This window comes from Heteronotia binoei, chromosome 18 (assembly GCF_032191835.1).
Source record: "Heteronotia binoei isolate CCM8104 ecotype False Entrance Well chromosome 18, APGP_CSIRO_Hbin_v1, whole genome shotgun sequence".
Lineage (NCBI taxonomy): Eukaryota > Metazoa > Chordata > Lepidosauria > Squamata > Gekkonidae > Heteronotia > Heteronotia binoei.
In genome coordinates this window covers 47599038-47613106 of record NC_083240.1, presented here as the reverse complement: position 1 = coordinate 47613106, position 14069 = coordinate 47599038, and the positions used below count along the sequence as shown (strand labels likewise).

At 45.3% G+C, this 14069-nt stretch overlaps 1 protein-coding gene across 2 annotated transcripts in view; it reads left to right on the top strand.

The window, feature by feature from the left end:
• The window catches only part of NF1 (neurofibromin 1), a 249271-nt gene that overhangs the window by 38407 nt on the left and 196795 nt on the right, over positions 1–14069 (top strand). For both annotated transcript variants that reach the window (XM_060259690.1, XM_060259689.1), the window contains exons 9-11: positions 8676–8849; positions 10468–10590; positions 11714–11788. In XM_060259690.1, the coding sequence (XP_060115673.1) occupies positions 8676–8849; positions 10468–10590; positions 11714–11788 (372 nt within the window). The remainder of the gene's footprint in view (positions 1–8675; positions 8850–10467; positions 10591–11713; positions 11789–14069) is intronic.

Below are 14069 nucleotides of genomic sequence, written 5' to 3'. Positions count from 1 at the left end.
TGGTGTCCCCAACAGAACCACATAAGAGCAGCAAAGACCAAAAAGGGCTGTTTATCTCAATCGGCTCTCGAGGCTGCAGCTCCTGCAATTCCTCAGATTCACTGGATGATGGCCAAACTGCACACCCAGTCAGGAACCGCAGCAAACCTTCTCCTGCCTCCATGGGGCTCCAGGAGGGCACAGAACTTAACGAGCCAGCCAACAACCTTTGCTAGAGCAGGAGTCAGCCTTTAACCGGGAGTCCACAGCAGTAGATGTTGGAGCCTTTCGTCATAAGCCTTTTATAAGTGGCTCTGGATCCTTCCCCCTCCTCCCAGATTTCATTTCCCTCATTAAAGAAAGAGAGAGGAAATTTATAATTTTTGCCAAATGAGAGGTTTTAATACAAGTAGAACCTGTTCCACTTCTTCCTCCCCATCCTTTCCATAAAGGCAGAGAGAAATGGGGGAAGGAGCCCATTGGCCCACCAAAGCAGCTCAAAAAGGGCCTGTTGGCAAGAAAAGAGGGGAAGATCATATCTGCTTGGGGGGAAGAAACTTCCTCAGATAGTGATCTATCTGAGAGGCAAGAGGGCGAGTTCCTTTCTGACCATGAAGAACGGGAGATAGAGATCCTTTCCAGAGCCATCTATTCTTTAAGTGTGAAGATTTCCAGTATTTATCAAAAACTATGGCAGCATTGGAGTTCCAGGAGTATCCCATGGAAGAATAATATAATTATGGAGTTGGAAGGGACCTCCAGGGTCATCTAGCACAATGCAGGAAATTCACAAATACTTTCTCTCCCCCACATACATCCCCATTGACTCCTGCTCCATGCCCAGAAGATGGCAAAAACCTCCAGGATCCCTTGCCAAACTGGCCTGGAGAAAAATTGCTGACTGACCACAAAGTGGGAAACAGCATTTCCCTGGGTGTGTAAGAAGGGCCACAAGAACTAAGCACTGATGTAGCCCTTCCTGTCATTCTCGTAATCTGCTTAATTCACAGAATCAGGATTGCTGTCATGTCCATCTAGCCTCTGTTTAAAAACCTCCAAGGAAGGAGAGCCCACCACCTCCAGAGGAAGCCTGTTCCATTACTCAGAGGGCTCATGGAAACCCTACAACCACAAGGACTTATCTGTCATGGATTGATTTCACTGAAGCCTACCTACACATCCCAATTGCGACAGGACACAGGAGATTTCTGCACTCCTGCATGGGAAACCAACACTTCCAATACAGATCCTTGCCATGTCTCTCAACGGCACCAATGGTGTTTTTGAAAGTGCTGATTAACACTGTGTCTAATGGAACAAGGCATTCTACATTTGCCCCTACTTATATGATTTGATCTCCCTTCAGACCCAAATCAGTACAAGACATGAACAAAACCACCCAGTGTCTCCAAAAGTTTGGATTCCTTGTGAATCTTCAAAAGGGTTCACTGGTACCATCACAACATCTAAACCATCCAGGGGTAATAATACACACCACCACCAGCTCCCTGTACCTACAAAGCAAAGAAAGTAAAGGAAATGGCCTCAGTCATCTGGAGGTAAGGTTGCCAGGTCCTATCACCACACTGGTGGGGAGTGGGAGGGAATTTTCCAGGAGTAGGAGGATGATGTCCCTGTTGTGATGTCATGTGGAAGTGTTGTCCTAGCACCATGGATGGTGCGCCGTGGTACTCAAGTATTTTGGGCAAAACTCTTACCATGGAGTTTTGCCCAAAATACCAGAGTGTTGCTGGCAATGTCACTTTTGTGTGACATCATCATCTAGATTGCACCAGGTGGTGGTTGTTGGGAGGTGGATCCTGTGAAATCGGGGGATCCCCCCCTCTCACCTGGGGACCAGCAACCCCACCTGGAGCAGATCTTCCTCTCTGATTGCTCTTACCAAAATGATGGGACTATTGATCTCAACAATAGATGCAGTTCAATGGGGAAAGTTCCACTCCAGAGAACTCCCAACAGCTGCTAAAACCATATCAAGTGCAGGTATCTAGGTAAGTCAAACTCATCCCTCAAGGTACAGTACAGCCTATTACGGTGGACAAGGATGTCCAGCCTCTTACATGGGAAGAAATACTGAATTCCACTGGAATGGCCAGATTTTTTCAGATGCTAGCCTATCAGGCTGGGAACCATCCTGGAGGGTCAACCAGTTCAGGGTGAGTGGCTATAGAAATAAAAAATTATTATTATTATTATTATTATTATTATTATTATTATTATTATTATTATTATTATTATTATTATTATTATTATTATTATTATTATTATTATTATTATTATTACTGTGGAAACTCACCTACCAGTCAACTTACTTGTGTGCCATTTGCCTGGCCCTACTGCATTTTGACACCCATCCAAAAAGCAGAACCACAGTTTAAACAAAGCTAGCAAGAATAATAAACTGTGCAGCACCTCCCCAAATGTTCAGTAAGAACTGTATTGCCACAATCTCAATAACTATGTAATTACAGAAGCATTAAAAGTATTGTATCATAAACAGTATTCAGTGTTTTTCACATACAAAATTTGAACAATTCCAATAGTATGCTCAACAGTAAGAATATTTCAATCCCAAAGTCATCAGTCAAAAGTTCCTTGTGAGTTTCTTCTCTTTTGTTAATGTTGGAAAGATTGAAGTGAAAGGTCTTCTCTTCTGTTAATGTCAGAAAAACCGAAGCGAAGGGAAAAAGTTTTGGTAGATGGACCTTCTTCAGCCCACAGCTTCATTTGCCTTCCATCAGGGCTTCAGTTACCATTCCCAAATTGATTTGTTAGTTGAAGCACCAATCTAATAAATTTCACGGATAATAATTCCAACACACTCTTGCTGGTATTGTTTTACCTGAACAAATGGGGGCTCCAGATTGTCAGTCCTACAAAGGGAAATCTTGCCTACATAAAGGCAGAACACATAAAGGGATCTTGCCTACATAAAGGCAGAACACATAAAGGGATCCACTAACCTTCAGGCCAATTGGTTGAGCAGACAATCCATTCAAGGGGAAAGGTCCCTCAAAAACTATCTTTTTCATTTGGGCAGACCTGTAGTGGATCTGTTTGCTTCATCAACAAATCACCAGCCGAGGAGGTTCTTCACCAGCTTCTCTATCCCAAAACGGAAGTGACCGGTGCTCTGACATCTTCTTGGCCTTGAGGTCTACTGTATGCCTCCCCTCCTCTTCTCATAATACCCAAAGTCCTGTGGAAAGTCAAGGAACAGGAAGCAGAAATAATCCTGGTGGCCGCATTCTGGCCACATTGCCCGTGATTTTCTGCCTTGAAGGAAATGCCCATAGTTCCACCTCTGAACCTACTTCTGTCTCCAGACATGGTTCAGCCAGGGATCCATTCGGCATCTCAAGCTGGGTGGTTGAGACTAACTGCGTGGAGATTGAGAGGAACAAATTTCTTTGACTAGGACAGAGGTCACCAACACACTACTAGCCTCTACGAGTTAAACAGCAGTCAGAATTTACACCACCCCCTGGAAAGCCTTCGTCAAGTGGAGTAGGAGGAAAGAAATGAACCCACTAAAACCCCACAGAAGTCAGACATTACTTCTGCCTTAGCCTTCCTGCAAGATGGAATCACCAGTGAACTAAAGGCACCCATGTTGAGAATACATGTCATGGCATTATCTACAATATGACCCTGTTTTCAAGGGCTGGATTTCTCCAAGCACCCTCACATCAGTCACTTCCTCAGAGGTGTGGCCTTAAAACCCCCCTGTCAATCCATAAATATCACATGTAGAAACTGAATGTTGTCCTTTCTGCCTCAACAAAGCTCCCTTTGAACCCATCAAGGATTTGCTTTTAAAATGGCTGGAGCTGAAGGCTCTATTTCTCACAGCTGTAACTTCATCTAGAAGAGTATCAGAATTTGGGGCACTGCTCATCAAGCCAGCAAGATGTCCTCTACATCAGAGGGAGAAGGGCCATTGGACACTTACCATGAAGGATCCTTCTCCTCTGAGGACTGGCAGTACAAATTTTTATTAGTTTTAAGTATAAGCAAAGAAATAATAGGGAGATACAGAAGAGAAAGGGGGAAAAAAGGGGGGGGTACAACAGAAAAATAGAAGAAAAATCAGAATATTTCAGTTACATTTCTACAACAAAAGAAAATACCAAGTTCTTCTACTTGCAAGGCTTTGAGTTTTAACCAAATATTACCATCAAATTCTACAGTCCTTTTATAGCTTTTAAAACTTTTATACAATTCTAATACCTATGGTATAAATCTAAGCTATTTATCTTTGATGCGACAAAGATCAAATCACTTATCAAAAAGAGAAAAGCAAAAAGACAGACCAGGGAACAAAACTAACTGAATGGTTTTAAAAATATTAACAAACATTTGCAGATAAGATGAATATACACTCTTTATCTATAAAACTGACTTATTTGCTTTCAACGGGAGCTGAAAATAAAAGCACGTTACTTTGTCTATGTCGATATAATCAGGTTTCAAAGTTAGAAATCAAGAGCAGATCTTTGATATCATATAATATCTGTTTTCTCTTCATTAATATGAGTTGAACATAATCAACTATTTATGTATGTTAATTATTACTTAATGATTTAGAAATTATTTAGAAATTTTTGGAGACACTATCTCTAACTGTCATATTGCTTTAAGAAGAGGAGACTTGATAAATCATAGGGATCACCTCCCCCTTATATGTTTATTTTTACCTAAGGAGAAAATAATACAGTCTCTACAACACAGTCTCTACTGGATTGCTCCACTTGGGTTATAAAATATGGAACCTCCAGATTATAATATTCCAGCTTCCCCTTCAAGAACATAAGAGAAGCCATGTTGGATCAGGCCAATGGCCCATCCAGTCCAACACTGTGTATCACACAGTGGCCAAAAAAATTATGTACACACACGCACACACACAGTGGCTAATAGCCACAGATAACATATCAGTTCCATTACGTTGTACAGTTGGTGACCAGATATAAAACACAGTTTATAATCCCTTCTTTTTGAAGGCTTTTCAAGTTTTGGGTTTTTTTAGAGCAGTATATATGGCTTCTCCGCTCAGCACATTCATCTGTTCTGTTGGGAACAATAGGGCCCACACACTGTCACTTCCTCTTACAATAGCTTTGATAAGTCGTGATTTCCAGTCTTCCTTTAAAACTGCGTACATCGTCTCCATCTTGATTTCATGCAGCTCATTTCCAGACTGTTGTTTATTCACTTTCCCCAACTCGTTCGACGACTCTGGGACCTCTCGACATTCCTGCTCATGTAGATTTTCAATTTCACTATACTTCAGAAGAAAGTTTTCCACCCACTTTTCTGCTAACTCTGCTAATAGACTGATTCCATGCTTTATAGACGATATGGTAGCAAAAATATCTTTTTTTATCATCCGCATTGTTTTGCCAAGTCATCTTTCCACAGAATTAGTCCAATAACAAGAATTAATGAATAGCTCAGAGTCCCAGTTAGTTTATCCTCCAGCTCTCTTCCTGCCGTGTGTTTTTTCCTTACATTCCAGTTCAAACAGCATCAGTTCCGCTCCCCCATCAGATAAATTTCTTTTGAAAAAATCAGCTTTTATTCAGATTGTATTATAATATGTTAGTGTTCCAATTGTAGCTTATTTATTTGTAAACCATATCAATTCAAATGTTTGTATTCAGTCCAATTAAAAGACGCCAGAAAGAAAAATGTCAATTTCAACAATTTGTTCTTCTTTTGGAAGCCTCTCCTTTTGAGCAGTCCTGTTTGGTTTTACGATAGGAATTCCATTAGTCGGTTAGATTATAAAGGAAACTTACTTGCATGGTAGAGTTTCAGCAATTGTAGTAGAAAAGAAGAAGATTAGAAAAGTTGCTGAGACAAAGGAAAGGTCGGGCATTCACCTCTTGTTGCCACCATGGCGATCCTTGCGGTGGAGCATCAGAGCAACAGGAGACTTGGACCGGCTGCCGCTGTTCTCCCCGGTTCCTGTCAAGCTCCTTTGCCTAGGTCCCCCTGAGGGTGTGGCACTCCTCCAGCCGTCCGATTTGGGGGGCTGCTGGAGATGAGCTCCACAGACCCCAACCAAAGACGAAGCGCCGAAACCCTGAAGTCCTTCTCCTCTGAAGACTGGAAGACATCTTTGCCCTCCTGCTAGAGGCTCTTGTTACAGTTACTTCCTGTCCTAATTTCCTCTTCTATTTACTGTTAATAGTTTCTCTTCTTTGGCACTGTTGGCTAGTATGTTGTTAAAGTTTCACGCTATTGCTTTCGGAGTTACTGGAACTGAAAGGAAGGGTGATTCCCTCATCTGACAGGAAGTTAAAATAATTTGATCCTGCCTCCCTGATTGGATGGTGGGACTCACTCAGCAAGATGTCTTCCTGTCCTCAGAGGAGAAGAGCCTTTCACAGTATTTGTCCAGTGACCAATTTCTATTGGGCAACTGGGACCCAGCATGAAGCATAGAATTTCCCCTCAGATTTTTACTTTTTTGTCCTCCTTTCCAGGAGCTCAGGGTAGCTTACATAGTTTCTCCCTATGTTACCCTATAGGAAGAATGACGACACTGCTGTAGTCTTCCAATTTTTTTAAAAAGTTCTCAGTTGTCATTGGTTTTTACTACCTTCTCCTACCCACCTGTCAGGTGCAGCCACTCAGGCTGGCAGCTTTCAGTGCTGAGGTCACTGTGGAGAACCAGTGTGGTCTAATGGTGAGAGTGCTGGACCGGAAGGTGGGAGACTCGTGTTCCAGTCCCCGCTCTGCTGTGGGAGCTTCCTGGGTGCCTTTGGGCCAGTTGCTTCAACTCTGCCAGACTTCTGCATGGGGTTGTGAGGCTGAAGGGGAGGAGGGGAGAGAGGAGGGTGCTGAAAACTGCTTTGGGGAAGGCAGGCTAGTAATAGAACCAGTTTGATGCATGGATTCTTATCTGGGAGAACTGGGTATGTTCCCCATTCCTCCTCCATATGCAGCTGCTGGAGTGACCCTGGGTTAGTGAGAACTCTCTCAGAGTTGTTCTGCTCAAGAGCAGTTCTCAAAAGAGCTCTCAGCCCCACCTACCTCATTGGGTGACTGTTGTGGGGAAAGGAAAGGAGATTGTACGCCACTCTGAGACTCCTTTGGGTAGTGAAGGGTGGAGTATAAATCCAATCTCTTCTCTCCTTCTCTTCTAATATCTAAGTTAATGCTTTAAAGTATTTTATTGCTGCTGCCAAATGTGGCCTTCTCAAAAAGGCCTGGGCTGAGAAAAAACACCCACCAAACCAGCAGCATCAGGATTTCCCTTCCCAGCCATGCCCTGTTCTGCACAGCTGGCTTGTTCTTGGCTAGTTCATTCAGCATAGTGGTCTCTAGTGTTGGTCGATAGCATTGGCACTGCTGGTTGTGTTACAGGACATCTAAAGCATGCAGATGTATCTCCCTGTGTGGTGTCTATATCTAGCAGGGCTGAGACTGCATTGACTGGTGAGAGCAGGTTCGATTAATTTGTTGGTAGTCTTCTTGGCTGCTCTTGGCTCCTGAAAGGATTCACAAGAAAAAGAGCAAAACCCAGCAGCAATAAAATACTTTAAAGCGTTAACTTCACTCGCCAAAAAGCCACCATGACGTGCTGCCAAATGCGGCCTCTCAAAAAGGCCTGGGCTGCGAAAAAACACCCACAAAGCCAGCAGGATCAGGGTAACTCAGGGGTCCCCCTTCCCTTTCCAATCTGCAGGCACATTTGACATCCTACCTTGGCATGGTGAGTGCAGCAACACAGTGGCTGCCACAAAATGGTTACCAGTGCTTAACTTCAGTCACATGGTGCAGATCCTTGTGCTGTGGAGGCAGCTGGCATCAAAGCAGCATTCAAAAACATCTGCATGGCCTATCAGAAGTCTTGCTACACAAAAGGCCTGCCTGGTCCCACCCACTTCCTACAGACACCTGCCAGGAACCAGGAAAAGTGTTGACGGACACCATGTTGAGGAGACAGCCGATAATAGAAACATTTTCAGAGGCACACTTGAAAGGGATGGCAGGTACCAGTGTTGCACCATAACCATTATAAAACCAGGTGGGCAGCTGTGGTGGTCTCAAGCAGCCGAAGGTTTGAGTCCAGGGCACCTTTTAGACCACTAAATTTTATTCAGGGTATAAACTTTTGTATGCATGCACACTTCCTTCAGCTACAAAGATCTGCACGCAAAAGCTTATGCCTTGAATAAAACTCTGCAGTCTCTGGACTCAAGCTTTGTTCTGTTTCATCATGGCCATGAGCGTTCCCTGTCTTCTTTTAACTTTCCACTTGGGAGACTGACAGACCCACAGAATGTGCTATGATTAAGAATTACAGATGAGTGCAGGGGTTGTGCTAAATATGCTTATTATCACAAAGCAAAAGAAACTCAGAAAGGTGGCATATACAACGTCTCTGAAGATGCCTGCTAATTGTTATTTATAGTGCAGCCCAGTGCAGTTTTAATGGACTGGAGTGCTTGTGCTGGACTTAGACTGTAAGATGTCCTCTACAGGGGCACAGGTGACAGTTCTTCATGTATATGTTTCACATATGTATTTTGGTATGCTTTTTTTGGGTGGGGGGGGCTGCAATGTCAGCATCACCTGTCTCCCCAGGTCTGGTCAGATTGCAAAGGCTGGTCTTGGTGCATTGATCGCTTGCTTTCTCTCCTGTGTCCATGTGGCTTTTGCAGAAACTCTTCTTGGACAACCTCAGGAAGGCTCTGGCAGGCCACGGTGGCAGCCGGCAACTGACCGAAAGCGCTGCCATTGCTTGTGTGAAGCTGTGCAAAGTGTCGACCTACATCAACTGGGAAGACAATTCCGTCATTTTCCTTCTAGTGCAGTCCATGGTGGTAGATCTGAAGGTAAAAATGAAAAAAATTATATCGCCCTCTTTTCCAAGGAGCAGAAAAGAGCTGGAGTCCAGCAGCACCTTCAGGACCAGCAAAATGAGAGGCAGGGAGGAAGTGAGACGTGACTCAGAAGAGCTCCTCCCCTCCCACTAACGTTGTTGGTCTTGGAGGTGCTGCTGGACTCTGGCTCCTTTCTGTCGCCACAGACAGAGTAACCTGGTGACCCGTCTGGAGCTGTCTTTTTAAGGGACAAACTGAAGCGATCAAAGCCTTTTGAATGTAGTAAAGCTGATTCAGAGACTGCGCATATGACACTTCCTTATGTTGAGCTGGATCCTTGGTCCATCTAGTCCCGTTGTCTGTTCTGATGGGCAGCAGCTCTCCAGGAGCCTCAGGTAGAGAAAGGTTTTTCCCGGCTCCTCTTACCAAGAGATCCTTCAACTGGGGATTCCAGACTGAAGCTGGAATTTACCCACCACTAAGTCACCATCACTCATGTAGTTGTCTAATAAAGCAGAACCTAACATGCATTATGTGCTTTAATGTTTTAAACAAAAATCAGGAGCCCAGTGTGGTGGGAAGACTCAAATTCAAATTCCACACATCTGAGAAGCTGACTAGGAGATCTGGACCCAGCCTGCCTCTCCCAGCCTAGCCTGCTTGGTAGGGGGCTTGAAAAGATGAAATGGGCAGGGGGGCACAAGAAGTCCGGACACTGCCCTGTTTTTAGACAAAGTGTAATTTTTTTTAAAAAAAGTGGGAGTGTTCTCCAGCTGTTTGCATGAGGGCAGGTGTAGCACTCTGGTGAAAAGACTGGTGACAAAAAGCCTCTTGTCTGATTCTTGCTCCCGCCTCAAAGCTTAGGCAGCCCCTTCCCCAAGTTCATCCCTACAGTAGTTCAGATCTAAAATGCAGGAACACGAGACTGCTGTCTAATCCGACAGGTCTGTTGCAGGGATTGCAGCCTAGCCCTGTGTGTGGAATGATGTGAACCTTCTTCCGGTGTTGTAAAAATTCTGTATGATTATGTCATGAACTGTTTTGCTTTTAGGCAGGAGGGTGAACAGGAGGAGGGGGAAAGATCAGACCATATCCTGGGTCCAGGCTAAATGGGCAGTTTCCCCAGAGCCCCTGTTCCTTCTGCACACCTCCCCTCCCCAGAGCAGCATTTCATGGAGATCACTGGGGGAAGGAGGAGGAGGAGGCGGCAGGAAAATCTCTATTCTGCCCCTGGGAAATTTAATGTGGGTGAAAACAGAAACCAAAACCCTGTAGTTGTGGGAGGAAGGTGCCTTTCCTTGCTGGAAGACTCTCTTAGGCTAAGAGTTCCCTGGTAGCCAACTGCCACTGCTTAGGGACCTCCTGAGAATGTCTAGACTGACCCTTTGCAAAGGGATCCTCTAGCACAGTACTAGACCAATAACAAAGTAAGGGGATAGAAACCCTGGAAAAGACCTATGCAATATCTGTGCAATCTAGCACGTAGGGGAGAGATTAAGAGAAACATCCCAGAAAAATAGATTGCACTAAACAAAGCCAGAAAAGTCTTTATAGAGATGTTTATGATAAAAGAGAGGAAAAAGGGGACAGAACCACAACGCAACCTACTTTTCTCTCCTTTTCCCCAAAGAACCTGCTCTTCAACCCGAGCAAGCCTTTCTCCAGAGGCAGCCAGAACGCAGACATTGACCTCATGATTGACTGCCTGGTGTCCTGCTTCCGCATCAGCCCGCACAACAACCAGCACTTCAAGGTGAAGCCGGCCCCTCTGCCTGCCTGCTGCCCCCCCCCTGCTGCCTCTGCCCTGGAGCTGTTTTTCAACTGGGATGGAGGGGAGGCCAGCAGCAGTTGGAAATTCATGAATAATAGAGGATTTCTGTTTCTCGGCAGTTACCTTTTGTGTCTCCCCCCCCCCCCTCCAAAAACTATTTTTGGTGTCTAGCTGCCTTTCTTGCTGCTTTTAGAGATTGGGGTGGGGTTTCAAATTAACTGGAAGAAGCTCAAAGTGTAACCTGCCCAGAATAGCTCCCTGAGTGACTCCCCTCTGAATTTTTGAGACAACGGAGGGAGTCAGCAGTACGTCTTCCAACTTGACATCCAGCAAAGCAGACGCTGAGATGATCTCCCTATTGTGCCATTAAAGGTTTTGAAATTTGATTTTTGATCTCCCCTCACTTGAGGAATAAGGGGTCTGTCCTAGGAGACACCTTCGCTTTCTAGCTCGAGCCAGTCTTTCTCTTGCTCTCATTGAACGGTTGTAACTTGGGGTTCGCTGTGCTTAGATTCACTGTGCCTAGTCCACAGCTGGACTTGCTTGAAGGTCAGACGGATGATGGGAGTCTGCTCCTATCAGTGTGGGTTACCAGTTAGACAATAACACTAACAGGAGAGCCCTGGGTTCAAATTTTGGTGCTCAGACACGACTGACCCTGAAGTGACTTTGGGCCAGCTGGACTCTGCGGCAGGGACCTGAAGACATCCTTCCTCTTGTGCCTCTTGCTGGCCCCTGTGGAGGCTGTTCTCCCCTTCAGCCCTGGCTTTTGGTGCTGCTAGTGCTTCCCTCTGCCCAATGGCAGCTTGGAAGCCATTCCTCTTGCTCAGGCAGAAGAGCAGTTAGGAAGGCGAAGCCAGTGCTGCACGGCGGACAGAGAGAAGCCCAAGGAATGTGATATCAAAGGCTTAAGCTGAAATAACTGACCTGAAAAGGTGGTGGAGCGGAGAACAGTTACGCTCTCTATCTTGGCAGTTAAAGGTGTAGGGGATTCTGTTTTCTATGCTGCATTCCTTTCTTCACTGCAGTTCTCATGTCTGAAAGTACTCATGGTGGATCTGTAACTTTTTTGACACTTGCTAAAAAAGTTCTTTCTCTTTTCTAGACTTGCCTAGCACAGAATTCTCCTTCTACGTTTCACTACGTACTGGTCAATTCACTCCACCGAATAATCACAAATGTAAGTTCATAAATCATGGAGAAGCCAGATTGTCTGGGTGGATTTGGCAGTTTGTGTTGTACACAGTTTTACAGAGCTTTGGTGCCATGACCAAGAAGGCCTCTCCCCAGTTGCCACCTACCTGATCTCAGCAGGTGGGGGACGCCAAAAGCAGGGCCTCTGAAGGTGCCTGTAGCAGTCAGGGGGGCTCCTAAGGGATCAGGCAGGCTTCAGGGATGTCGGCCAAGACCAACTTTAATCTGGATGTAACCAGAGCATTTACCGCAGCAGCCAGATCTTTTCTGCCCAGGAAAGACTGCAGCTGGTTGACCTGTTGAAGTTGGGAAAAGGCACTCCTGGTCATGGCTGCCACCTGCTTAGCCAGCAGAAAACCTGGCTCCAAGAGCATCCCCAGACTATGGACCTGTGCAGCCCCATGTGGAACAGGTGACGCTTTAAATCTAAGCTCAGATATCCCACCCACCAGCAGCACCGCCCCCCCCCCCCCCCCCCGGTTGAGAGTAAGCACCAGGTTTTTAGCCTGTGTGCACTCCAGAACTGCCTCCAGGCTGCGGTTCAGGGTTTCTGCAGCCTCCCTGGGATCAGCTGGAAGTGTGAGAGAGAGCTGAGTGGCATCAACTGCATACTGGTGCCAGCCCAGGCCAGGTCTCCTGTTGACCTATCCCAGTGGTTCTGTGTAGGTGTTAAGGAGCATAGGGGAGAAGATGTAAGAAGATGTTCTTCTCCTTGTTGTCCTCTTCCTCCTCCTCCCAGTGGCTGAAGGGCTGGACAGCAGTCCCCAAGCACACCTTCTGAAAGCTACTTTTCAGGTAGGGTTGTAACCACCACAGAACATGATGGATGGTATTGAATGCTGATGAGAGAGAGGTCCAGGAGAATGGACAGAGTTGCACTCCGTTTGCTCTTCTCCCAATGCAAGTCATCCACCAGGGCTGCCAAGGCCTAAACCAAGACTGGAAGGGTCTAAACGATTTCTTCATCCAGGAAAGTTGTCCAGCCATCACCCTTTCATTCACCTTGCTCAAGAATGGAACCGTTGAGACCTCCTGAGTCCAGGGGAGGTTTCTTTAGAAGTGGATGCAGCACAGCCTGTTCAAGGAAGCATTGGCTACTTCTCAAGCCCAGCCCCCCAGGAAGGTTCAAATAACCAGGAAGGGCCAGGGGGATACAAGTAGGTGGTAGGCCTCAGACTTCTAGTGATCCTGTTTGCATCCTCAGACTGAATGGACTGAAAAGTTTCCCCCTACAGTTGGACAAGTTGGCACCCTGTCCCTGCTAAGCCGGAATGGATGCAGGATTATATCTGCAGAGTGTTGAGTAAAATGAGCTTCCTCCTATAAGCCAGATCCCAACAGGCCTCTGGTCACCTGGAGCAGCAACACTGGCTTACACTGTTCAGACACAGTGGTGGTGGAAAAGTGTTGTTTTCCTTGTCTTTTTATTGCCCACAGCCCCTCAGAGAACCAATGTAATCTGGGAGAACCAGATTTTATTTCGCACTCCTTCACATGTAGCTGCTGGTGTGATCTTGGGTCAGTCACGAGTTCTCTCAGAACTGTTCTCTCAAGAGCAGTTCTTGAAAGAGCTTTCTCAGCCCCACCTACCTCACAGGGAGGGAAAGGAAATTGTAAGCCACTCTGAGTGAACAGTGGGATATTAATCCAATCTCCTCTTCTTCTTTCTCCTCCTCTTTCTATTCTTCTCCTCCCCTTCCTCCTCGTCGTATATAAAAAATTTTTGCCACTGTGTGACACAGTGTTGGACTGGATGGGCCATTGGCCTGATCTAACATGGCTTCTCTTATGTTCTTATGTCGTCTCTTCCTCTTCCCCAGGGACTCCCTGGGCTCTATCAGCCAGGTGATTTCCTCATTCGGAGGTCCAGATGGATCTGAACTTGAGCCTTCATTATAACCTATGTATTATCTTAGTCATTTATCATATTATAAATCTTATTCTTACTAAATATTTTAAATACTTAAAAGAGCATTGAGTGAAAAAATGATGCTATAATCAGTGTTCTCGTATAGAATAATTAAATAGATTCAAAATTTTTCACTTTATTCCCATAATATGAATAATAAGCTTCCTATTTCTGCTGATACTTTTTGAAAGGTCTTTTGTTTACATAGAACAAAGTTAGAGTCCAGTGGCACCTTTAAGAGCAACAAAGTTTAGTTCAGGGTGTGAGCTTCCGTGTGCTTCCTCAGACAGACTGGTGTGAAGCTTACCAGTCCCTACATGTAAGGCAGAGGTTGAACAGCAAATTAGCTTACTAGCAT